Source organism: Anoplopoma fimbria, chromosome 9 (assembly GCF_027596085.1).
Source record: "Anoplopoma fimbria isolate UVic2021 breed Golden Eagle Sablefish chromosome 9, Afim_UVic_2022, whole genome shotgun sequence".
Classification (NCBI taxonomy): domain Eukaryota; kingdom Metazoa; phylum Chordata; class Actinopteri; order Perciformes; family Anoplopomatidae; genus Anoplopoma; species Anoplopoma fimbria.
In genome coordinates this window covers 6538700-6565870 of record NC_072457.1, presented here as the reverse complement: position 1 = coordinate 6565870, position 27171 = coordinate 6538700, and the positions used below count along the sequence as shown (strand labels likewise).

General features: G+C 41.8%; 1 protein-coding gene and 1 long non-coding RNA gene across 3 annotated transcripts in view; both read left to right on the top strand.

Annotated features, from left to right (window-relative positions):
* LOC129095814 (protein tweety homolog 3-like) overlaps window positions 1-15896 on the top strand; it is a 28629-nt gene extending 12733 nt beyond the window's left edge. The window contains exons 4-15 of the mRNA XM_054604383.1: window positions 3155-3266; window positions 3387-3607; window positions 4980-5075; window positions 5205-5277; window positions 5438-5513; window positions 6541-6596; window positions 7291-7383; window positions 7633-7725; window positions 7817-7953; window positions 9874-10047; window positions 12702-12777; window positions 14710-15896. Coding sequence (XP_054460358.1) covers window positions 3155-3266; window positions 3387-3607; window positions 4980-5075; window positions 5205-5277; window positions 5438-5513; window positions 6541-6596; window positions 7291-7383; window positions 7633-7725; window positions 7817-7953; window positions 9874-10047; window positions 12702-12777; window positions 14710-14844 — 1342 coding nt within the window. The 3' untranslated portion in view covers window positions 14845-15896. The remainder of the gene's footprint in view (window positions 1-3154; window positions 3267-3386; window positions 3608-4979; window positions 5076-5204; window positions 5278-5437; window positions 5514-6540; window positions 6597-7290; window positions 7384-7632; window positions 7726-7816; window positions 7954-9873; window positions 10048-12701; window positions 12778-14709) is intronic.
* A 4417-nt stretch (window positions 15897-20313) lies between these two features.
* LOC129096415 (uncharacterized) lies at window positions 20314-23962 on the top strand. 2 transcript variants are annotated; one of them, XR_008531422.1, is made up of 3 exons: window positions 20314-20570; window positions 21607-21680; window positions 23808-23962. It is a non-coding gene; the product is annotated as an uncharacterized LOC129096415 (long non-coding RNA). The 2 variants fall into 2 exon arrangements; XR_008531423.1 differs by lacking the exon at window positions 23808-23962 and adding an exon at window positions 21969-22184.
* Window positions 23963-27171: the final 3209 nt, after the last annotated feature.

Here is a 27171-nt window from a genome sequence, read left to right as displayed (position 1 = left end):
TGGGCTGCGTGGACACACAAACACACAAACAAACACACTCACACACAAACATACAAACTGCTCCTCTTTCATTTACTCACCCCATTTCTCCCTCTCTTCCCCGTTTTATCTCTTTTTAGTCCCTCTCCGTTATTTATTATTTCTCTCTGATCGGCCTTCTCCATGGCCTAGAAAGGTTGCCATGGAGACAGAAGCAGATTTGATGCAGAGAAATGAATTATACAGTCAGGAGGAGCTATGTCTGTCTGTCTGTCTGTGTGTGTGTGTGTGTCTCTGTCCGTGTGTTTTCGCGTGACTCAGAGCTGAAAAGTGTTTTATTTTTTGCAGCTTTTAATAATTAATGATTAGCTATAATATTTCTTGTTGAATATTTGATATGAATCTGTGTGTGACTGTGTGCGTCTGCATGCGAGCGAGAGCGCTCATGTGATTCTTTGTTCACAATGTAAAATGACATCATACTTTATTTTTGGCACGACGCCAACCACATGTGGACTTCCTCCATTTGTGTGCAGGTGCAGAGTGTTTAGAGAGAAGAAGCTGTGTCTTCTATTAGGTTGTTTATTATTGTGCTACTTGTGGAAGCTGAAAGGATTAGTCGATCGAGTTTTTTTTTCAAAAATCCCAAACATTTGCTGGTTCTAGTTTATCAAGAATTATATGAATATTTCTGGGTTTTAGATTGTTGGCCTCAAACAAGTAATTTAAAGATGATTTGGGCTGTGGGAACTTATATTTCTCTATTTTCTGACATCTTAGAGGCAGAATGATCCCTTTATTAATCTAAAAAAGGGGTGAGAGATTACCAAATACCATACTTTTTCTCTCCAAATACTGATTCAGATACCTCAACTATTAGGATGTGCCAATACCAAGTACTCATCTGATATCAGATTTAAAAACTATACATCACACTGCTTTGAACTCATTATAATATTGAGTTAATGTAAGGGGACCAGAGGCCAGAGAGGCTGTTGCACTAAAACCTGCAGCTGGCTCTGACTGAATAAATGTAACCGACCGCTCTAACACAAATAATGATCCAAGTTACTAAATAGAGAGGTTATAGAATATAAATACATTCATTAATTGCTGAATAATTGCAAGCAATACTTTGATCATAAACATAGTAACAACTATACACAGTATGGGCGTAAATACAGATGGGATTGGTGCATCCTTAAAAGTAATCATTAATTGCCCCAGTCTTATATCGCTAATAATATTTTCTCACTGTAGTTTGTAGTTAGTAGTTAAGTTAGGTGTCTGTATGTTGTCACCTGTTCACATGGAATAGTCAGTACTGAGTAAGAAATATTACATTTTGATTTACTACTAATTGGATGCATTTATTTTGGATTCAGGAGAATTCATTTGGTTTGTTCTTAATCTAGTTATGGACCCATATTTGACTGAATATCTAATATCTGTGTGTTCTAAGCTACAAACAAATCCCTGTCCAGTGCGCCGTGTCTTTTTGCATCGGTTGATCCATTTCTTCAGTTTCACATTGTCAACTTTAACATTAAATGAGCAGCGTTCAATCTTAATCGAGTTACCAATGAATCTGAGCATGACGGTCACACTCTCACACCAACACGTTACAGAACACGACACAGTCAAAAACTGTTAGCTTCCCGCCCGCCCACTCCATTCTCATCACCACGCACTAACCTTTATGCACTTCTACATTAATGCTCCACACTGTGTTCAATGTCAGAACTGCATGTATAAATCTTTCCATATTTTTTTCTAAATCAGAGTTAAGCTGACCAATGTTGGCTGTCAGTTATCTGTGAACTTTTTACCTTACCAGCCTGGTCTTTTAAGTCTCAATTCCTACGCTGTTGGTTGATTAAGTCATGAAATCCCCTGATAGGAGCGGCAGGTATTAAAACCAGCGCGATGAAACTCATGGAGAGAGGAGGACAGAGAGGAGGACAGAGAGGAGGACAGAGAGGAGGGAGGAAGGGAAGTGGGAAGAGAGAAAGGAGAGGATGAGTAAACAGGAGCGGTTGGAGAAGATTTACCGTTAAACCTGAGATGACATGGAGGAGGGAGTTAGATGGTGGGAGGCAGGGATGGGTGGGGAGAACAGATAAACAGAGATGTTATTTACATCATCATGTAAAGCACATTCATGAGCCTCCATGCCTTTATCTATCTCTATTCTGATTCTCCTGTCGAACCCGTTTCCCCTCTGTATTTGCCGTTTTATGTCACATGTACACATAAAAGTCCGTCGTAAAGCTCTGAAACACACACACACACACACACACACACACACACACACACTCGCACAAAGGCGTGTGTGTAAACCAGCTGTAACACGGGGCTACTCAAGACCTAATGGGCTAGAATGAATTGCCCTAACAATGGCCATAAATTCCACCCTACAAATCTGTCTGTTGTTAGCGTTCAAACGGAGACACCATCAATACAAAGAGTGCACTCAAACACACACACATGCATGCATACATACAGTACACAAAGACAAAAGAGGATGAGGGAGAGAATAAGAGCATAGTAGGGAGGGGCTGTGGGGGAGACGGAGGGTGAGAGAAGAGATAGAGAGTGTAGAGGAGGTTTCTTTGGAAGTGATGGTGGTGTTGGGTGGGCGACGGGGTTTAGGGAACAAGCTTAAGGACTACAAGGGCTTTTGAAGGAAGGCTGTCGGGGGGGCCACCAAAACCTCAGATATTGTAGCATGTGTCACGTGTGAATGTGGATGCAGGGCTGCAGAAGGATCATATTATGTGCGGTCTGGTGACCCAATTATCGTGTAGACTCTGTGTGTGTGTGTGTGTGTGTGTGTGTGTGTGTGTGTGTGTGTGTGTGTGTTGTGTGTGTGTGTGTGTGTGTGTGTGTGTGTGTGTGTGTGTGTGAATTATTCCTGGTGTGGCCTGAGGGTGACACCAATGCAAAGAACAGCGAGCTCAGCGTCGCCTGTTGCTGGTTCACAGAGGAACTGCACGTAATGAGTTAACCATCTTTGCTGCAGATTTGTTCTGTGTGAGTGTGTTTATGACTGTGAGAAAGGGAGAAAAAAAAAGTAAAAAAAGTACTGAACTCATTCAACCATATAAAGTTATTTGATGCCATCCGATGGTTTAATTGGTCATTGTGTTAACGCTTCCTGTTTTCTGCCTTCCAGCGCTGGCATCGCTGTAGGTTTCTACGGAAACGGCGAGTCGAGTGACGGGGCCAGTCGTTTGGCGTACTCCCTCCGTCACGCCAACCGCACCGTGTCCGGAGTGGAGAAACTGGTGAGCTCCCTCCTGTGTCCTTCCACTTGATTTTAAACTCACGATCGAATGAAAAAGAATAAAAACATGCGATTTGTGACCGTTTCCATGGTTAATTTCTCTTTCCTCGTGAATGTCCAGGTGTCAGACAGCGCCCTCGCCTTAAACCAGACGGTGGAGGAGAACTTGGTCCAGTTGGAGACGGCCTTCCAGGAGCAGACGGACTACGTGTCCATCGTCCAAAAGCTGCAGGGACAGCTGGACGAGCTGGTGAGGCTGATGGTGGATGTCCCCTTCTGGTCCAACACTGACATTTCCCTGGAGGACTTGGCCCGCAAGACGGAGGCTTTTGATTTTTACAGGTCAGTACTAACAAGTAACGGAATGTGTTTTGTAGTGCAAGAAGGTATTTAATGGATTGAACTGAAAACAGATCTGTTCAAAGGGAATTCAACAAAGTTATGGTTTGATGTTTTTACATTACAAATGTTCATTTGAGACTGGCTGGAGGTTGAAAGATTAAACCATTCAAATCAACCACTCTGGCCTGATCATTAAGGTGTTAACAAATAGTGAATGAGCTAATGGCCTTTTTTGTTATATAATCTTGGGATTCTGAGTTTCAAAACAAAAATGATGTCACGGCTGGAGTAAGCAAGTTAACAAGGGATAGAAAAAACAGAACGGTACCCAGCTGACAGAGTCATGAGCAGACGAGGGTCGAAACTTGGAAGGCAGTCCGCACATGCAAACAAATCCACCGAAGGGCAGACAAGAGATTCCAAAGTCCAAAGGCAGCGGTGCAAACCAGGCATGCAGTCCAAACAGGCAAACAAATCCATAAAGGGTAAAGCAGAGAATCAGAAATCCATGGCTTCTGTCGAATAGTCCGTAATTAAATTCCGTCCCATCTCTTTTCCCAACCACTGTGACTTGACCTGGATGGAAAACTTCATAAAGTCGGCATTAGAGGATAAAACATAAGGACTTCATATGGCAGATGTTTTTTTTTATTTTGAAGCAACTTTACTCATAACACATAGACAATTAGTACAGTGACAAACAAACCTCTGTACAGTGCAAGAACGGATTCCTGTCCAAACCAGAATTGATTTCAGTTTATCCATGGTGTACAATTAGACAGCAATGGCGGATGTTATTGATGTTATCGTCACTTTAAATGTTGCAGACGGAGGGAATTGTGGGACAGCATTGCCTCCTCTCCTTAAGCAAAGAGTGGCCCAGTGTTCGCTACGCTAAAGGGGATTAAAAAGGAAGCACTGAAGAACCTTTTACTTAGTATGAAGAGAATTCGACCAGTTCTGATCATGGCTGCCACTTAACTCAGTAAGACTATTCAACTGCGTGCAGAGTCCATGTTAAAGTCCAAGTTCAGGTAACTGGCGAGGAGGAAAATGGCTGGATATGAACTGCAGAGCCAATTAGGGAAAGTAGGAGCAGGTGTGTAGGTGGGTGAGGCAGTCAGCAGATGGGGAAAGGACGGAAAGTCTGAGGGGAACTGAAGGACGGATGGACGATGGTTTGATTTGGGGAACTAGAAATGTGTCTGGAGAGGAGGGACAGGTCAACTGGTTTCTGTGAAAATGTCTTTCACTGTGTATCTTAAAGGACAAATCAGCTCCCCCTCTACTTTGTGGCTTGTTTTGCTTCTGTGCAGTGTTTGATGTTATACCACCTATTTGTATGAAACACTGTACATGTGTGTGTTTACAGGTGGATCGGGTACCTTAGCCTGCTGCTGTTTGATGTGCTCATTTGTCTTCTGGTGCTCTTCGGATTGATACGCAACTCTAGAGGCACTCTGATTGGGTAAGCTGCGCCGCATCACAACCTAGAAGTTGCTCCTATTGGACGAGCCAAAAAAATCCTGTATATGCTCTGAATCTGTCGTGAGCTGGATCTTTAACTTTCAAAATATGTTTTTTTTGTGTCCTTCAGAGTGTGTCTGCTTGGTGTTTTGACTCTGATCATCAGCTGGGCGTCTCTCGGCATGGAACTGGCTGTCGCTGCTGTAAGTGTAACCATGGCAACATCGCCGAGCTCTCTGGCTCCGCAGTGATGTAATCTTTTTTATTTCTCCCCCCCCCCCCCCCCACTGCTGGTTTGAGTGTGTGTTCAGTGCGAATGCTACTGTAGGCTGATGTGTCATGTGTGTGCTTACCCTCCTACAGTCAGCCAGCGACTTCTGCGTTTCCCCGGATACCTACGTCACCAGGATAACCAAGGAAAACGCTGTCATCAACCAAGGTATGCAGACAAGTAAATACAGTGAACTGGTAGCAGCCGGGGGGGGGGGGTTAAGGGTTTCCAAAACTAAGGCTTGTGAATTGTAAACACAAATGTCTACATGTAAACACTTAGTCACAGGCTAAATATGTCCCTTTGTTGCAAGCTCTTCACCTGAAGACTATTTTTTCCGTCTCATACTGTTTTATTTTTAGATGAAACAATCCTGTATTACATAAGGAAAAAAAAAAAAGCAAAGATTCTGTGTATCATTTACCTTTTCACATCTGCTCGTATGACAACTGGGGATGACTTAGGCTCTCCGCGGCCGTAGAAAGACAACACACTTTATAATGTGTGTGTGTTGATGGTTAAGCTGGAAATTGAAGAAGTAAGATACTATAAATCATCCTGAATAGACTTCAGTATTCACACTGACAGTTGAGTCTCACCCCGACATGTTGCTTCTATTTTAAGACCCAAGTGTGTGCGTTTATGTGTGTATCCAAGGGGATCGTGTATTTGACTGACACTCTGGTATCTAAAAGCTCTCTCTCTCTCTCTCTCTCTCTCTGCTGACTGCAATGCATCAGCAGTCCTTCACACATCCCCCCCCACCACAGCTCGCTCTTCTTCCTGCCTCTCCCTACTGTTAAAAATAAAAAATAAAAAAAATCTTCAGAGCACGTTTTGGCTTTCTCACTTAGGATCATTATCTGATTTGTTCTCTCTCTTCATCCTTTTATATCCCTTTATACCTCTCAATTGCTCCCCTTTCTTCCTCTCCCTCCATCTCTTCCCTCTTTGCACTCATCTAATGAGTTCTGTTGTCTGTCAGTCGTTTCCGCTCTGTAGAGCACAGATGTTGCCTCTGCGGCACACACATAACACACACACACACACACACACAGAAATATGCCTGGGTAATGCTGGGCGTAGCACATCTTTATACAAACATTAATAGTGTTTGCCTTTTGTTCATTTAACTGTGTATTTTAAATGTATTTCTTGTTATTCTACTAACATGTATGCATTGGTTCCCTCACAGATATCCTGCAGTATTACCTGAGGTGCAGCCCTGGACAAATTAACCCCTTCCAGCAGGTAACTTCCCCCTATTGTCTGTGTTATTTTTCAGATTTCTGCATTTCATGTGTTTGTTTTTCCTGCACTGTTGGTTGCTCTATGTAAACACACAGCATGCAAAGGTGGAACCCTCTGCGCGGCTCAAAGGCGTAGCGCAGCGGTGGCTGAGCGAGCTAGAGAGGGAATGAAGTGAGGGAGCAGAGCAATAGCGAGAGAAAAGCAGTGTGTGAGAGAAATCAAACGTTATTTTCCGATTTGTTTCATGGCTGTTAAGTTCTAAAGCAGGAATAAACACGACCACACCTCTGCAGGAAGCTGCACACAGCAAAGGAGAGAGACGAAGAGCAGGGGAAAGCGGCGAAGCAACATTCAGCGATGAAACAAAACGATGGTCGACAAATACCGCCGCTATGGGTGCTATTGTCACCGTATCATACACCAGGAGCGTGACAGAGCGACAGTATTTGACGACACAGCAAAATATAAGAAAAAAATAGAAAATACAGGCAGTAAGCAGGGTCTCTGCAGAAACTCAGTGGTTCATAAGTGATGATTGAGAGGGATAACATTTTGTTTGATACTTCACATTGTTTGTTTTTTAGAAAAATGCTGCATATTATACCTTCAAACCTATAAAGAGATCAAATAACCAAGAGATGTATTTGTGCATGTTTTTTTGTGTGTGTCTCTTGTCTTCCTGTGTGTTTTGTAGAGGCTGTCAGGGAGTCACAAAGCATTGGTGGAGATGCAGGATGATGTGGCAGAGCTACTGAGATCAGCAACACGTGATTATGCCAGCACCAAGGTGTGTGTGTGTGTGTGTGTGCTCCAGTGTGTGTGTGTGTGTGTGTGTGTGTGTGTGTGTGTGTGTGTGTGTGTGTGTGTGTGCAATGATCTGTAGGTCTTTATTTTCACGGATGAGTGGATTAATGTTAGTGGGAGCGTGATGAAAGCGGCAGTTACAGAAGCGCCACGTGTTCAGAGATGATGTACATGAAGGCTGATTTCTATATTTGACCACGCGTGTTTAACCTTTGCTTTCTTGTGTGTTCAGGGGAGTCTCGACCAAATCCAATCCGTGCTGAATTCCACTGAAGTCGGCCTCCACCAGCTGACCGCGCTGGTCGACTGTCGCAGCCTACACATGGTGAGTCACGTTTATGTGTGTTGCGTTAGAGGAGAAAACTCAAATCCAAGACTTTTCCTCACCGCTGACTCCTCTCCTCTCTCCCGTGCAGGACTACGTCCAGGCATTGACCGGGCTGTGTTACGACGGGGTGGAGGGAGTCATCTACCTGGTTCTCTTCTCCTTCGTCACCGCTCTGATGTTCTCCTCCATCGTGTGCAGTGTGCCACACACCTGGCCTGGCAAGAGGTGACACACACACACACACACACACACACACACACACACACACACACACACAGTCCGTCGCACAAGCACACACACAAGCCTTTTCTTTACACTAACAGCCAACATGTTACTCCTTCTAACTTCCTAACTGTTTAACTAAGTGCATCCAATGAGCTGAAAACAGTAGAAAGGCCCAATGAGAATCTACTCGGTGCCCATGCATGTCATTCTTTAAATGTTTTTGGCCTCCTTACTTCCGTACGTACTTCCTGCCTGTCTTTGCATCCATCAAGTTTTTTCTCTGCAAGTTTATTTTATTGTTTCCACCGTCAGCACTGCCAGTCTGGCTGTATGTTTGTTTCTGTTTGTACTTATCTCTGGTTTTCTTTTCCTCCGCTGAGGACTCAGAGCACCAGTGTTGTGTTAGATTTCCTATCACCACGTTTTGTTTTTTTTGTTGTTTTTTTCTGTGCCCCACTTCCTCCTTCTGTTCCGTCCCTTTCCTTCTCTCTCCCTGTCCTGATTTGGAAACGCTTTGGGCTTCAGCGAATGACGGTGGTTATGGAGGAAATTAAACGACCCTGTGGTTCCAAACAATAGCCGTCCAAACAAACATATCATTTTTGGGGTAAAATCAGTGCAAACAGCTCTAGACCATACACACAGTGACAGGTTTCACTCTGGTGAATGATTTGAATAATGAACCACAGCTGTGCCATAATTGTGGTGCTTTACGCTTGTTCGTTGGTTGTGAATTACCAGCAATGCTAATGCGAGGTCCATCAGGTGTTAAACGATAATCCATAATTTCCCAGAATTTGTTTGGGGTTGGTTGCACATTAGGCTGCGTGTGCTTCAGCTGCTGAGTCTGTTTGATGGGCTGCACAGCTGAGCTCTTTTTTTTGGGTTGCTGGAGTGAAACAACTCCCTCTGGTGGCCAGTCAATGCAGTAACTGCTGTTGTGCCTCATTCCTTTTGTAAACGTACCGAACGGCCCTGATAAATACGTTCTTCATACCGCTCCCTCCTTCTCTACTTTGAAACATTACCGGCCTGATGTGACTGTGACAATATGTGGACAGCTGGTATATACCTCCCTAAAATAACTACAAAGAAAAATACAAATATTCTTGATATTAGGGTCAACGTATGCACATGTAAAAAGTATTTTCTCGTTGATGCGTACATTGTAGAAGCCGGTACATTTCTGTAGCCAGAAATCCAACTTCCAAATCAGCACATATCTTATTTTAAAGCCTCATTCTGTTACGTTTCTGGCCCCGTTTTACATTTTCTTTGACCATTTTTATGTCTGAAAATGGTTTGCCCAAACCAGCCATGTTATCTCCTCCCCTCCCTCCTCTCCCCCTTAAGTTATTTACTTTAAGTTTCATGGAGCACTCAGTGATGCATGAAGTACTTTCAGCAAAATGGATTTTCAATTTCATTCAGTTTGGACAATTTGAAATGGCGAGTAATTATTAGGATCGAATCATCTGCGTAGAGGATGACTGCATGAAGAAAATGACTGCATGTTTCTACATATCAAAAGAGTATAGAATAATCTTATATCTTCATACAGTTTATTTTTATGTAACAACACACAGCAATAAAAAACAGCTTCATGGTTCCACTCTTGGCTGTGTAGTATTATTAGAGACCCCACTGTACTTGTGGTGGACCTGTTTAGTAGATGACTGCTGCCCATGTTCCTTTTCCTTCTTGTTCAGCTGCTTTGGTGCTGAAGGCATGGCCTCACCCAGTCTTGTGTATCAGGGGATCTCCGCATAGTACAAGTACACCTTCCCCTCTCCTAACCTCCTCTTCAACCACTTGTTTACACTCTGTTGTCTCTCTCGGATCTCCCTCCCCTCTACCCCTTTACCCCTCCTATCCATCATGCCCTCTCGTGCCCTGCCCTAACCCATGACCCAATTGAAGGACGGATGAGGAAGACGGCGAGGACGAGTCGGGTGCCTCGCGGGGCGGCGTGCACGATAACCTGTACCGCGTTCACATGCCCAGTCTCTACAGCTGTGGCTCCAGCTACGGTAGCGAAGCTAGCCTGCCCGCCACCGCCCACACTGTCAGCAATGCCCCCGTCACTGAATACATGTGAGTTAGCACCCACCGCTAGCTAGAGGCTAGCAGGATCAATACACTGCCTGCCGTAGGTAGCTGATGCTTGCCTCCCCCCCTTGGACCCAGACTAGCAGCATAGCAACGCTCACTGCCTGCGATAGGATAAGTTAGAATAGCTAGTTTTTTGCTCTGTATGGCTCGCATGTCCCTTGTGACACATTGACAGCAGTATATCTCTCAGTGAGTTAAAACCCTTCACCAGCTTTCCCTTTTTATACTGATAAAAACATTGCTGCCTGCTGTATCAGCCAGCCTGCCTGTTTCAGTCCACAATGTTTGCAAAAGAACAACAATTAAAAGAGTATTTTACTCGCCATAGTATAAGTTAATGCCTTCACCCTACTTGCTACATGTTACAGTTTGCCAAATGACTGCTTGCTCTAAATACAACAAAATAACTTAGCATATATTTCTCTAGTCTGCCACTGCCTGTTTCTATTATATAACTGTGAGCTAATCAGGTACTATGTGATGTTTGCTGCAAAGAAAATAACTCTAACTCTGCAGCAAGAAAAAAGAAAATACTCAATACCTGTATTCTGAACGCCAAGTTGTGAGTTTTTTTACCATAGCAGGACCATGTTTTTCATGTTTTGGTCCATTGACAAATCTTACATTCTGATGATTATGTTCCAAAGCATTCAGTAGGGTTCAATAGGGATTTATTTCCTTCCATGTAGCCAGATATTCAGTTTTAGTCCGTACCGGAGTGGTATGAGACTTAAAACTTACCTTAGATAGGTGCTCCCTTACAGTGAATGTTTGGTCATATTTGCTTTTTAGTCAAAGTTAAGCTACCTTTGCATGATTATACAGTCGTGAGCGTATATCGTTCCTTGTCGTGTTTGTGGAATCTGACATTAAAGAACAAGAGTCAGCTGCCAGCAGCAAGACTATCGGCTGCCAAAAAATACAGATCCACAAAATCTAGGGAAATCCGTTCAATAACATTCAGTAGAGTTAAAGTTAAACTTTTTATTCATGGTTAATGGACCAAAACATCGAAAACCACTTTTTTGTCCTTTAAGTATAAAGATCTTATTTTAAACTGAAACAGAGCATTAAATACTGAACGATGACTCGTGGTTGTTGTTTATATCAAACGACCTAATCTCTTTGCATAAATACTGTAAATTGAACAGATCAATTTTTTCAGACATTCATAATATCTACCTATTAGGTTTGTAGATTGTGTCTGACTGTTAACATGTGTGATCAGTGGCACTCTGTACATAAAATACAAGAGATCAATGAAATAGCCCTTATTTGGCTTTCTGTTAAATTGTGCTTGCAAGGGACATTTGAAGCTATTTAATCTTAAAGTCTCCTTTTTAGTCCTTTAATAGTTACTATTTACCCATTTATACTTTTTACAATGTATGCCTGAGACCAGCGTCATGTGGGTTAATACACACACTGATAAAAGTATTATCTTACTGAGCCAGAGTCCCATTGTTAGATTAAATGTTTGTCTTTTGTGCATTGTTAAGAAAGAATGTTAACTATGTCGGACTGTGGCAGACATGTTTAATCCCTGGCTTTATGGTACCACCAAGCTTAAGTCCCTCACCTATAAGTATTACTGAGGCCATTTGTCAGAGAATCATTAAAGGGCAACTTTGTTCTTTTTCAACCATGACTCCCTTTTCCCGTGTTCCTGTGTTTGAGTGACTTATGTGGACAAACATTTTTTGAAATTGGTCCAATATTGAACGAGAACGCTGCAGCCGTCAGTCGCTAACAGTCTGTAATTTAATCATATCGAGGAATTCCTCACCATCAATGTGTTATGTATTATAAGTGTCTGACAACATTATGGAAAGGACCCTACAGAGACTTCTTTACATTTCGTTTGATGCAATCTGTGTGTTTGCTCCGAGAAGTCTCGTTCTGAAGTCTCGTTCTGAAATCTTGTTCTGAAATCTTGCGTCACATTGTCAATATCAACAAAGTATTGAGCCATGACACTGAAAATATTTCAGTTAACACTTAGCTACACTTTCTGTACTCCAACACAACACATCGGTATCCTCCCTCCAACTCCCACTCAAGTTTCAACCGTTGTCTTCCGTCAACAAGTCACATGACACAACTATTAACACACCTGATCAAACAAAGGTAAAGAAGACGGCGTTAACGTGAGCGAGAGTTGAGGCAGAGTTTGTTGTGTTGGAGTACAGAAAGCAAAGATTAGTATTATTTAAAATATTTCCAATGTCATGGCTGAATATTTTACTTATTACAACAACGTGACTGTGACCAAATATTTCAGAACGAGACTTCTCATTAGGATTCTTTCGATGATGATGTCAGTGTAAAAAAACAAGCGCTTTTAGTGGCTGTAAATTGACGGTATTGATTGCACAAAGCAATTACATCGCAGCCGCTTTAGCAACCGCCGTCTGCAGCGTTCTCGTTCGATACTGGAACAACTTGTATGTGGAACAATGTTGTCCACATTTATCACTTTTGACACAAAAACATTGGAACTAGGATCCATGTTGAAAAACACTGAAGTTCCCCTTTAAGTTGTAATCATGAGCAAGACCACAGACGGACACCAGATCAACAGCTGAGCACCAGCGGCAGGGTGACCACATGCAGTAACCTCTTATTCTATAATGCAGGAGCCAGAACGCAAACTTTCAGAACCCTCGGTGTGAGAACACCCCCCTGATTGGCAGGGAGTCCCCTCCACCCTCTGTAAGTGCACACTTTCTAGAACACACTCTCCCTCCACTATCTTCCAATACCCACAGTGCAGCTGGGGAAAAATTCAAAACCGCAGAAACCTCAGAGAGGGCATTTTTATATTTATAGAATGTAACATAGTCAACATGGTGTTGATAAATGTTCCTGTATCTTATGCCTCATGTCTTTTTTATAGCGTGCTAGTGTGGATATTGGAAGGTAGTGCCCCATCCCTACACCACTGCAAGTGTCCTGTGTGCTCAAACTAGACCGTGATCATGGATCGCCTTTCTGAAGGTCATTTTGGCAGCCTGGGATAACCGGAAGGTTGAAAAAGAAGTCTGTTGATAGCCGGATTTGCACTTGCATCAAAAGAGAGGCTCGTCTCTTCTGATAAAGTGTAATTGTTGGGTCACGTTAGACACAAAGTTGTCCTCTATTTCTGATGTATAAAGTCTGGTTGGTTTCTCTGTGGACCACGTCACAACAGAAAACACTTTTCTTTAACACCCAGTCACAATGCCGCCAGTCTTGCAGGTGTCTGAATTGCACCTCTTGTTTGAACTATTTGCCACAAAACAGGTTGACTGTTGTGGCTCTGACAAGGTGCTGCCGGGACTGTAGCTGTGGATGTTGTTTTATCCACAAAATGGAAAATGGCGCTTGACAATTTTGCCTCTCAATTCACACATTTACACACACCGATGCTGGCGGATCTAGCCTTATTACCTCTAAACACCTTTTAGGAAACAGCTGGCCGTACCCTGCAGTAAAGATGAAACATTTTTGGAGCCCAACCCTCTAAATTTCCCCCTCCCCCCCTCCTCCCCCTCCTGTTCCCACAGTGTGTCTATGTGTGCATTTTCCTGTCGAGGTGTACGTGTCCTCTGTTTCTGTGCCCCCTCACCCTTCACCATTATTGAACAGTAGCAGGAGCACACGTTTCCCACCTCCACCTCCACCTCCACCACCGCACTGAACCGTAGCAGCCACCAAAACATGGCCACGATTCATCATTCTTAGGCGGCGCTGTGGACCGGGCCGCTCCGTCATCAGTTTGTCTGCAGCGGTGTGGAAAACCAGGGAGCTCCAACAGTACCAGGCTAGCTGCTCACTAAAGAGACCACTAACTCATACCGGGCTAACAACCTTCTACATCAGAACTAGAGCACTAACTACAACCCACTGACAAAATGGACCACATCTGCTAATTTACAATAACACCACCCAGACCTTAATCTGCTCTTATGTAACCAATCACTGCTGTAATCAAACCCCCGGCTGTCCAAATGACCGGTCAAAGTACTTCTGCTGTGTTGGTGTTTGTTTACCTCTCACGTTGTAATCCTATCTATCTATCTATCTATCTATCTATCTATCTATCTATCTATCTATCTATCTATCTATCTATCTATCTATCTATCTATCTATCTATCTATCTATCTCTCTCTCTACACATATATATTTATCTCTCTCTCTCTATCTATCTATCTATCTATCTATCTATATATATATATCTTTATCTCTCTCTATCTCTCTAACCCTAACTCTATTTATCTCTCTTTCTCTCTATATATATAGATATATATCTATTTATCTCTCTCTCTCTCTCTCTATATGTATATATATGTATCTCTCTCTCTCTCTCTTTATATATATATATATATGTATCTATGTTACTTACCTCCATTCACATATCCTAATGTACATTATTGATCTGTTAAACTCTTTCTATATTACTTGTTTAATTCTTCAGTGTTAATAATGAGTAATCATAATCATAAATGTATTTTCTTCTGGTCTTCTTGTGATCCTCCCTCCTGACTCTTATTGTTTCCTTCTTCACTTTCTCCCTCTGGTTGTCTTCTTCCCCAACATGACTCCCTCTGTCCCCCGTCTCTCCCCCCCCCCTCTTTTGTCCCCTCACTGTCCTGGTCTCTTCAGTACACCTCAAGTATGAGAGCCAAGTACCTGGCCACCAACCGACCGGACCAGAACCGACGCTCCGTTCCCAACGACCAACTGGACCCGGCTAGCCGGCCCCACTCCGCCGCCCGACCACAGTCCTCAGTCCACTAGAGACCAGAACCGCACCAGTCCAACACAGTACTGCCTAAATCCAGTTTTCACAGCCAGTAACCAAATCCAACTCAGCGCTCACCAACACAGACCGGTTCTCCACAAACAACACGGCAAGTCAGAACTCATCAACCGAGCACCTCAGCAGACTGCACTCTGAAGGTCCACTCCTACTACTCGCCCTGGAAACGCACCCCGAGCTGCTTGTTCCACCGCTGCTGTGACGCATCAGCCCGCTTACCCACAATGCACAGCAACTAAAGCGCCTTGGCTCCGGGTTCGTCCACTTTCTTCTTCTACTTCTCAATTATCTCCCGCTCCACTGGGATCTGCTCACTGCCCTCCAGTGGAGACAGCTCTCACCACTCAATCCCCTGACAGTTATACATTCAGATCACACACACACACACAACACACACACATACACACACACATACACATACACGCACGCAGGCACACACACACACACACACACTGTACAGACCTGTAAATAGTAAACGTGTGCTTTACTCTGATTCCACGAGAAGTAGACTGTTGAATCATTACTGGTAATGTGGTGTGCTACGTGTTTACCATGGAAGTATTTTGCTGTACCTCTCATACAAACACACACACACACACACACACACACACACACACACACACACACACACACACACACACACGCACACACACGTGTATAAATAATAAGCCAGTGAATTAGAAAGCCATGTTTAGATAGAAAACATACTACCACATCCACACCGTCTTTAGCTTAACATTGTCGTCTAACTAAGACTTGAACCTTGAGCTTGAAAAGTGTGTCCACATCTCTCTCTGTGTTTGTTTGCGTGCGTTTACACGTGCACGTGTCGATTAACGCGTTTTGATCGTGAGCCAGGAATCCTGTTGTGGAATAACTGATTTGAACTTCAGGAGTGGAAGCGAGAGACAAGGGACATAAGAAGGCTCAACTTGTGCCAAAAAACTCTGAATGCCTGATTCTGTCCTCTTCTTCTACTGCCTCCACATGTCTCTTAAAAAAAAAAAAGAGGAAATGAAATCACGTGGAATGTTTTCCCTCCGACTGTAAAAATGAAAAGGGACCGGGAAAGACACTTGAAAAATAGGAAACAATGGAGAGAAAAGGAATAAGACTCACTGAAAATTGTTTCTACACATTTGCCTGGTGCTATGTTCGCTGGTCAGGGTCCCAGAAAACCATCAGGACTGAGGAGGGACGGAAACGTTTTTTTTTTAATTTTTCTTTTATTACATTAATATTTCGCGTTCATTCAGGGATGTGATCAGGAAAATAAAAAGCAGTAAAAAATAAAACACCTCGATCGTTACCGAATGGAAGTTTTGTCTAGAAATCCTGAAAAGAAATTCATGTCCCTGATAAATAACGTTACATAAGTGTTACAAAATGAAGAAAAGTGGGTGTTTTTTATGTTTTATCATCAGCTGAATTCATGTGATGTGATACTGTGACCAAGTAGTATTCTGTTTCTTCTTCTATACTGCTTTTTCCTACTTCCTGCGCTTTTATTTTGTTAACTGGTGACCTTTGAACGACCTTTAGCCACCAGTTTTTCTTTCATTATTTTTATTTTTTTTACCCACAAGCACAAATTCTCTTCAAGGTGACTTTGCGAGCTGGAGATGTAAAAACACACTGCCAGTGGTTTTTTTCCTCTCGCTCTTAAACTCTCTGTAAAGTGTATAGAAACTGTATCCGTGAACCCTGTGTGTGTGTATGTGTGAGTATGTGTGTGTGTGTGTGTGTGTGTGTGTGTGTGTGTATGACATCGCTGCAGTGTGATTGGCTGTTGCTTAATCTCAGTGTTACTGTGTGTCAGTAAAGTGATCAGTGTGTCTGAACAAGGGGCCGTTATACACAGACGCCGCGCATGCCCTCATACACACAGATTAAAACACACACACACACACACACACACACACACACACACACACACACACACACACACACACACACACACATGCTGTACAGACAATACACATTCAACACACACACATTTCCTATAAAAATGCATCCTTCCCTACTCTTGTCCCGTCTACATTCACACCTAGAGATGTAGTAACTGCACGCCCTCCCACCGCTGATAACCATTTGCATTATGGGTAATTAGTAGGTAATGTTGTAACCACATTTCAGAGACTCTTAGCGAATTTGCTGAGTGAGCAGAACCCTAACGTTCAACCACCATTCCTGTACAGCATTTTAATATCCTATTATTAATCAATGACCACTTCTCGTATAAGCGAGACAATCTTACATGTGTGATTTTACTAGAGAGAGAAAAATGTCCATGTTATGGTAACAATGCTACCTATGGTCTAGTACTTTACAGTGGGGTTTATGTTTTTGTTCTTGCACCATAAATGCAAACAACGTTAAGATCCGTGGGACTCGTCACTGATTAATGGCCTTTCATAATGTTTTTAAAACTCTTAAAACACTCTTCATATCACAGTTTTTTTCTTTTCTTCTCTGTCTTGTTAAAAAAAAAAGAAAAATCAAACTTTTAAAGATAAAACATTAGCTAGCTGTTTTTGTAGGAGAACAAAAAACAAGAGCAGCGTTTTTTTTCCTCTCTTATTAATGGTGAATGACTCTCTGTCTTGCAATGTTTTAATAAAAACTATTCCAGTGTGGTCTGCACAGCTGACGGGAAAAGTTGTATTTGAATTCCTGTGCGATGCTTTCGGGGGGGGGGGGGATTTAACCGATCCGGTGCTGTCCGTCTTGATGGGGAGGAAAAAAAATAAATAAAAGATCCACGCTAATGTTTGAGAGTCAGCAATGTTTGTGTGTATCTGTGTAGTATTTACAGGACTTCAAGTACACCTCTGTCCAGATGTGACGGACAAACATTGTTTTTTATGGCTGTTTTTATTTTTCCGATGGTTTAACTAAGATATTAATGATGTACATGTCAAAAAAACTGTGGTAATGATATCATTCAGCCTGGAATAAATGTTTTAAAAAAATAAATTAAAGCAACTTTAACGTACTGATCAAGACTGCAGGTTTGTTTTTTCAATGTGAGTGAATGAACGAGTGTTTATTCTTACGGGGGCTTAGTGCGAATACACAGTAACAAATACTGTGTATCTGCACTGTTACGGGTAGATTATAAAGAAATGTATTTATTTATTTGTTTATTTTGCAGGGACAATGCACACCAATCAACAGTCAAACTGTAAGCGAGCCAGAGTTAGCCAGAGAGGCTAGTTTTCATCTGCTGTCCCTGGCCAGATGTTTGAAGGCAGCCTAAAATTACAAAATTTCAAATAAAAAATAGAATTAAAATGCATAGATAAACAGACCGTAACGTATAGACAAAAACCAATGCACATATAAGCAAATAGAGCAAATAGATTCATCTGTCAGGTCTGAAAGCTCTCAGAAACTCAAAGCACAAAGTGAAAGTTATGAAAGTGAGAATGAAATGGTTTTGTAGGTTTTTAGTGGCATGAAAACACACTTTAATACCGTATTGATTCTGCTTCCATCATTTTATTATTAATGATTAATTTCAAACTGTACTTCTGATGGTCAATCAATTAGACATATACATATAGTCATATATATATATATATATATATATATATATATATATACACACATACATAGTTATGCACTAGCAATTATATCAAGTAGAGAGTGACAGTGTTTGACAGTGATGAAATAATGTAATTACCTCCATTAATCTCCACTCATCCTAGTAGTGTTAGTGCATTTAATGTGACATTTTAACCTTCTTATGGTTCCATTAGTTTTACGTCAGCTGTTGGATGTAAGTGTTATTTTAAGTGTCAGAATTGTGTGTTTTATCTATCAATATATATATATATTTTTTTTTTTTCTTTTAATTTGCCCTTTGTTTATATAATTAGCATATTTAAAACGTTTTACTATAGGAAGTCAAGTTGATTGAATACAGTTGAATTCTGGACTCCTGAACTCAGAAGCATTAGTGCTCAGCCTCTGTGTGTCTTTAATAGATACTGTATTTCATTTTAAAGCATGAAAGCAGAAGTCCAAAGAGAAAGCATTCAAATGAACTCCCAGTTCAGGCAAATCTATCAAATATGGTCAGAAAAACATCAAACATACTGGAACTGCTTCCTTTGTGTGTTTACTCTGAATCAATAAAGGTTTTCTACCATTATATACTGAAACGTAGTCATGGACTCCACCCTGCTCTGTTAGGGTCTTTAGAGCAGAAGGAGATGTGATAACAGGAATTTACATTAGTTTAAACTGGATGGAACAATCTAAGGAGTTGTCTTTAGTTATCTCCATCTAGTGGTCTTTAACAGCAACTACATCATCAGGGTTTTTTCTGCTGAAACGAGTGTTATGACAATTAAAAACTGATAGCAGATCAATAGAGATAGATCTTTAACCTGACCTGCCATGGTTTGTTACAATAATATCGTTTGAGTTTGATCCATGTATTCTAGAAACTGTATCAAAAGGACAACATCACATTCTGAACCTCTAGCTACCTGTATGTGCTGCGTGCATTGTCACTGCAGTTAATGGTTTTGCCATCTACAAAAAAAAACACGCATACAGTTCTGACTGATACAATATAGCAAAAGAGCTAATTTTGCATATGAATGTTTAATATGCTCTGTGATATAGCTGTCAAAATAACTGCACATCTCACTCTGCATGGTTTATGTTGTTTAAATATGGAAGAGTCAAACTAAACATAACTGACTCAGACTCTCATCACAGCAGCTGTCTGCAGAAAACTTGATATTGTACTCTCTCACGAGGAGCAAATGGGCTCAGTCTAAAACACAACTTTTCACAGAGATGATCATGCCTGAGATGTAGTGTTTTGATGGTGGTAACCCACACAGCAGTAGACTCCTATGCGGATCCGCGCCATAACGTTTGAAAGCCTATCACCAAGAGCCGAGACGATCATATCATTTGAGATTTTCTTTGCTGGAACACGGTTGCGTAAGTATGATTTATTATTGATTTATTATTATTATTTGATTTATTTGTTGATATATTGTGGATCCTGAGCGGACCCGTGTCGGACCCGTGTCTGATCCGCGCCAACACGTTGAAAGCCTATAAAGAGCAGATCATTCAGTTGAGACTTTCTTTCTTTGCTGGAACACGGTTGCGTTACGTAAGCATGATTTATTATTGATTTTGATTTATGTAGGCCTAATTATTTATTGATAGGCCTATATTGCGACATTCACAGTAAACATTGGCCTTTGTGTTTTTGTAATCATCATTTAGACTACGTATGATTGTAATGACGTTGTTTGATATTAGGACTAGCAGTAGGCCTAAATAATTTTTCAGTTAGGCTATCATTTTTTGCACCAGGCTATTGTTAGCTGAGAGGCGATAATCATGTCAGTCTGTAGCTAGGCTGACCAAACGTCCTCTTTTCCCCGGACATGTCCACTTTTTACGTCCCGTCCGGGGTGTTTTTATTAATTGATGATAATGTCCGGTTTTCCTTCTGTGCGTGTATATGTGTGTATATGTGTGTATATGTGTGTGCCCCCCCTCTCCCGGTTGTCATTGTGGGTTAGCGTTATTACAGTAGCCATTTAACGCATCGCCAGAGAAGACGTCGTATGACGTACAGACGTTAATCAGGACGTACGACCAGACGCGGCAGCGTCAACAATCTAGAGGCGGCAAAAAGGAAAGAAAAGAAGACCAGCGGTCATAAATGGTATGTTGTGTATATGAACTTATTTATTTTGTGTGAATTGGCAGTAGACTTGGACGTTAGGTCTGAATTGAAGACCTAACGTAACGTTATAAAAGTCAGTGGACGTTAACATTATGACAATGTTTTCATATCTGTCATTAGTGACGCTGTAACGTTAACGTTAGCATGAGATTACCAGGTGATGACATTGTATGTGGCCCTGTTTTGGAAGAGGGGGAGGTGGAAGACTGCTTTGGTAACATGTGATTTTCCTGTAGGCATAGGAACATGAGACTCTGTTAAAAATAATAATAATCAATGGTTGATAGTTGTGTGTGTTAGGCTAACTTCTGTATTTTGTGTCGGGCTGTGTGGGTAACTAATGACTGTAGTAGTTATAAATGCAGACCATCTGATTAGCTGATGCCCTGAGTCATGTATAATATTAATATACTCATATGTTATGACTTGGTAATTATTATTAATTACATCTTGAATGATATTTACTAGCTACTGGTCTGGCAGCTGTCTTTGCACATGGCACTTAACTTTGAAAGAGAGCTATTATTTTACTAGTTCATTTTTCTAACACAGAAGAGACATTATTTCTATCATTAAAAATATATATTACTTAATTCTAATTCTAATCTTATAGACAATAAGAAAAAGATTTGAAGAATTATCACAAAAGTGCTCTTCAAGATGCAGAAGTGAGAAGTGTTAGACTGTTTATTAACAAGGCGTTAATGCTTTGAGAAATGCATTTGTCTATTAGTGAAATCAAAATCATGTTATGGCCTTGATGCCCTGGCATGTGGCCTTTGTGCCCTCAAAAAAATTGCCCCGCTGCAGGCCAAGTGGCCTTGCCCCTCATATCACGAAATTCCAGGCATGCGTACCATACAAATAGATCGCAGCAAGTTAACATTTTGGCAAGTTTGGTCTCATATGTAGTGGTTATCTGCCATCCTCTTTATAATGAAAATTTGCCATTTTAATCACTGTTATGCTACTGTATGGAACTTGGTCCCCATCTTCTATTTTGTGTTTTCTGCAGCATCTGGATTTGACTGTTGCCCGTTCTGGATTTGACTGTTGCTACAATTTCCTCTGCTGGGTTCGCTTGATCAAGTAAGATACTTTCTGGTTTCTTAAAATGTAATGTTGCTTATACATTTTCTAGCAGTTGGAGCAGTTGGCCACAGAACAAATAATGATACTACTACTGCTACTACTACTAATAATAACTACACAATGCATTTCCTGCAGAAAATGGCACATTTCTATGTTCTTGTCTAGTTTGTAGCAATGAAACAGACAACACCACCATTCAACAATGTGTTTATTTAAATACAACATTAGAAACAATGATTAATGATACATTTACTTTCTTTTCTTTTTTTCTGAAATGTCTTTTAGAACAAAAATGAATAGAAAGACTGTGCCTGTCTCCTTATCAGCCTTAAGACGAAGGACACGTGCAGACGTTCAAAAAAGGCTTAATCAAATTAGGACAGACATGACTGACATGACAGGAATAGGGGCAGATGACAGAGTTCTTTCTGAGAACACTGCCCAACCCTCTTCAGGTGCACATGCAATGCCAGAGGTGCAAGTTCTTACTGAAGAGGACATGGAATTTGAGGCAGATTTTGATGATGTGCATTGGGATGGATGTGATGGGGATGGGACATCAGGTTCAGATTCTGAAAATGATGATGACCCAACATCACTTTCTGATAACATTGCCAACTGGGCAGTGAGTTTTGGCATTTCCATGGTTGCCCTGACTGCACTGTTGAGTATACTCCATATAACCCATCCCAATCTGCCGAAGGATGGTAGGACCCTTCTCAAGACAAAAATGCATTATGCTATTCAGGAGAAGGCTGGGGGGAACTACCATCACTTTGGCATCCTTTCCTCCTTGAAGTCCACCCTAAGCAAATATGCCAAAACACTGGCAGAGGGCATGACATTGGGGCTGCAGATTAATATCGATGGTCTACCTTTATTTAAAAGTTCCACTGTACAGCTGTGGCCCATCCTTGGCTTACTGGTTAGCGTCCCCATGAAGGAACCTGTGGTCATTGGGGCTTACTGTGGACCAAAAAACCTAGTTCGGCCACAGAGTTCCTATTTGATTTTGTCAGAGAACTGCAGGAGCTAGAGGCTGGGTTTTGTTTTGGAGATAAGAACCTTAAGATTCAGCTTCACACGGTAGTCTGTGATACCCCTGCACGGGCCTTTGTGAAAAAAACAAAGGCCCATAATGCTTACCATGGGTGCGATAAGTGCCTACACCCAGGGAAATACCAGAACCGGCGTATGTCTTTCCCTGGACCAGAGTACCCCTTAGAACTGACATCTCATTCAACCTGAAGGTTGATGAATTACACCATCATGAGGGGCCACATCCATTTCAGAATGTCAAGATTGGCATGGTAACACAGTTTCCCTTAGATTATATGCATCTAGTGTGTTTGGGCATTGTAAGGAAACTGCTCCAGACCTGGCTCCGGGGTCCGTTACCAGTAAGACTGCCGGCATTAATAGTGGACAGGATGTCAGGCAAACTCCAGTCCATGAGGCCCTACGTGCCAATTGAATTTGCCAGGAGACCACGGTCGCTTAGGGAGTTGGACCGTTGGAAGGCAACTGAATTCCGACAGTTCTTACTGTACACTGGCCCTGTGGTGCTGGCAGGATTCCTGGACCGGAACATGTACTGCAATTTCATGCTCCTGTCAACTGCTATATCCATTTTGGTGAGCCCTGAACATCTCAACCTTGCTGACTATGCTGGACAAATGCTAAAATCTTTTGTAAACCATTTTGGTGAGCTTTATGGGACAGACCAGATTGTGTACAATGTCCACTGTCTGGTCCACCTGGCAGACGAGGTGAAGAGGCATGGCTGTCTGGACTCTTTTTCAGCGTTCCCATACGAGAACCACCTTGGGAAAATAAAAAAACTCATTAGAAAACCTGAGTTCCCTCTAGCTCAGCTCATTCGGCGCCTTTCAGAGGTTACAGCTAGCAAATTGGATGCTGATGCAGACATTATTCTGAAAAGGGAGCATTTTGTGGGCCCAATTGTTGTGTCCATGAGGATGTGAGCCAAGTACATGTTTAGATTTTTTTCCGTTTTTCTACATTTCTGGAAGCTTTCAACAGAAACAAAAACATTTTAAATGCAACTAACCTCAGGAATGTTTACCTACCTGTCTATTTAAAAAAGATGTCTTTGCCTTTTAGATTTCATCTTTGGCCACCATTGGAGGCCAGGATGTGAAGAGGGTGACCTGGAACATCCTGGGCAGGCTGTTCACAGATGAGGTCTCCCATCAGATCAATTGGAAGGGTGTCAACAACAAAAAGCCTTTTAGTAGGATGGCAACAAAGACCTTGCTTTTCAGTAAGTATATAATTCACAGTAATATTAAATACGCTCCAAGTCACGTTTGTTGGGGCAGCCTTAACAATCTTAGCAACCTTCATACCAATATGAAGGTTGCCTTTTTTAAACTAGGCTACTATACCAGGCATAGACCTTTTTTTTTTTTACATTTGATGTCTCTTTTTTTTTTACTCGAAATCAAACATAGTATGACCATGACACCCTGAGCAGCTGATGGCTACTTTGCCTAAGCACATTTTAGTGCTTAGGCAGGTAGGCCTATGCCTGATGGTATGTTTAACACAATGCAATAGCTAGCGCGTCAGTGAAAACCTGACACGGTCACTTATTTAGTAGGGACAATATGCTAGTGAAAATGTTCCTGTTTACTATCAGACAGTGCAATAATGAATGATAATAACAAAAATCCTACCTTTCTGACATGCACTCTGCTGTGAGACTTCCTCTTTTTGATTCCTTCAGTTTCCTTCGGCGTTGACCATGGGTGCGATTCTAGAAAGTGGATATGCCAATACTAGCCTGGGTATACCCATGCTGCCTTGCGCGTTGTGTCGATTTCATTTCCAGCTTCCAGGTTGTTCAGCTGGTTCTATTTGCCGTTTATTGCTTCGTTTTCGAAATGTTTCAAGGTGCTTGCTCCAGTAGTCTTCTCCTTGCTGCTACAGTAGGCCCAAAACAAAATACTCGGTTTATCGAAGCACTTTGCATGTTTGCATGCCTAACAGTTGCCATTAATGCACCCTGTTGTTCACCAAATGTGTGCATTCTTCTTAAAGTTAGTAAAAACCTATTACATAAAATCTGTCTGTTTGATTACAGGTGCTGTGAGGAAAAAAAAGTGGTGACACGGTCAGCCACGGACGCGGAGGTCACCAAACACGCCATCAGGTGGTTCAACCTGGCGGCGGATCGGGCGGCGAGGAGACTTGTCCTTCCTCCATCCACTCCTCCACCCGAATAACAATTAAACAATCTTTTGATTGAACTTCTTGTCGTTCACCAGTTATTCATTTTCTGATATTTTAGCTGTATATAGCGCAGCATTTCATGTTGTAGCCTAATAGATAACATATTTTATGTCTGCACCGACCTATGCCTATAAAGCACTAAATTAGGTCCACAAAATGAATGTAAAGTAGCCTAGCCAACGTAGACTACGTAACAAAAACAGAATAGGCTATAACCTATAATTTTCCATAAATGTAAATGTCAATTTTCTATTTTTCTATTGAGTAGTGATTACTTTTGTGCAGTAAATTGATGTCTTGACTTGAAGCTTTTCTGTTATTGTTATGCCTATTGACAATATTGTTAGGTAAAACATACAAGGCAATGCATATTTAAACGTATGCCTAGGCCTATATTGCTGTAGCCTAGGCTAGGAATGATAGTTTTGAGTTTTATCCTATAGTTTAGTTTATCCTATAGTTTAGTTTATCCTATTTTATCCTACAGCAAGAACAGAAGGGATTTTGAATAAGATAAACGGGTCCAAAACGGACCCGGGCCAGATGAGCCAGGATCTTTATGAGTCCGTTGCGGTTCCGCGGCGGATGTCTGTATACATTTCCGGGTAATCGCGGATCCGGAGCGGATGTGGCGCGGAGCCACTGCGGATCCGTCCCTGAGTGCAAGCAGAGAATGTCTAATATGAGGAGAACTGGCACTCAGCGGGTTAGTTCCGGGTTTCCGGACTGGTTGCAGTAATAATCTTTGACCATGCGGGGCGCTCGTAGGCGAGTCCAGAATGAATGGGAGCCAACGGGTTTTATCCTCAGAATCCACTTTTCTCACGATGTAATTTTTTGTCAAGTAATTTGAAAGTTGCTATCAAAGGGTGGGGCTAAAATAATAAACTCAGCTGAATATTGCATTTTTTAAGGTCACGTATCTGTTCTAAAAAGGTGTTCAAAAATGCGATGACGTCACACTGTCAGAGGTACTGCTTTACGGCAGTTTCTGAATCACTTCGGCACTTCCTTTTATTAACATATAATAGTATAATATATATATATATATAATATAAATACAGTACGCAAAAATAACTTCGACGGAAAGTCCTCCTTAAGATAATGTTTCCGATGCGCTTCAGCTTCAGATGCCGTCAAGAGGGGTCTCTGGTCGTAATCAGTCGCAAGTCCGTCCCTGACCAATCAGCATTCATTAGCAGAATGCTAGCGTATACGGCCAACAACGGCCCAAACTGTAAGAAATCGAAAGGACATAAGTACTCACTCATTTGACTTTTGAACCATAATCTATATTGAACTTGCGGAATCTACAATAAAATTTGCGATATTTCAACGACAAGCAGGTGAAAGAGGCATAATTAGCCGTTTAGCCCGATAGACTCCCATTCAATCTGGACTCGCCCGCGATCACCCCCAGTGGATGTCTCATGGAACTACAACCAAAATCGGTACAATGGGGCGTATAGGGAGTGCCCAGGCTCTTCGTAGACGGGCTCTGGGCAAGTGAACTCCGATACGGGTCCGTTTCGCGGGTCCGTTCCGGAAGCCGCAATATGAGTCCTTTTCTAAAATGCAGAAATAAAAATAGTAGGTTAGATAAGTTAACAGTTTGTGATACGCAGGTGGAGGACTAATTTAGTCCTGAATTTAAACCATCCTATTGTTAAATGGAAATTTGGGAAATGCTGCTCGTGTATTTTAGATGTCAGGGATTTTGGTTTTATGCAGGCCCGATGATGCATTTGCTACCTCTGCTTTTGGTAAGATTTACTGTCAGTATTTTCATGTTGTCATAAAATATGATATATCCAATTTTTATGATCCAAGCAAAAATATCTGGGCTTATTTCCATCTTTGTCCAACCCATGGGCCTTTACAAAGATGTCTCACCTGAAAGAAAACTTTAAAAAAACCTATGAACAAGCATTGAAAAAGCATTATCATAGGGTTGTAAGTCTGGCAACAGTTACAACATACAGCTGAATATAGAAATATCTCAGGACAAGCAGCAGAGAGGCAGTTTTAATAAACCAGACTAGTTGCTTCTCTTTGCAGTAACACATGCGGCCAGCAGATGTCACTCTGTAGCAGGTTAAACCTCAGAATAACCTCAGAGGAACGCTACTGTTTGTCTAAATGCTCCCTGTGGTCTGACATCCAGTCCACAGTGGGAGAGAGGCCACACACACACACACACACACACACACACACACACACACACACACACACA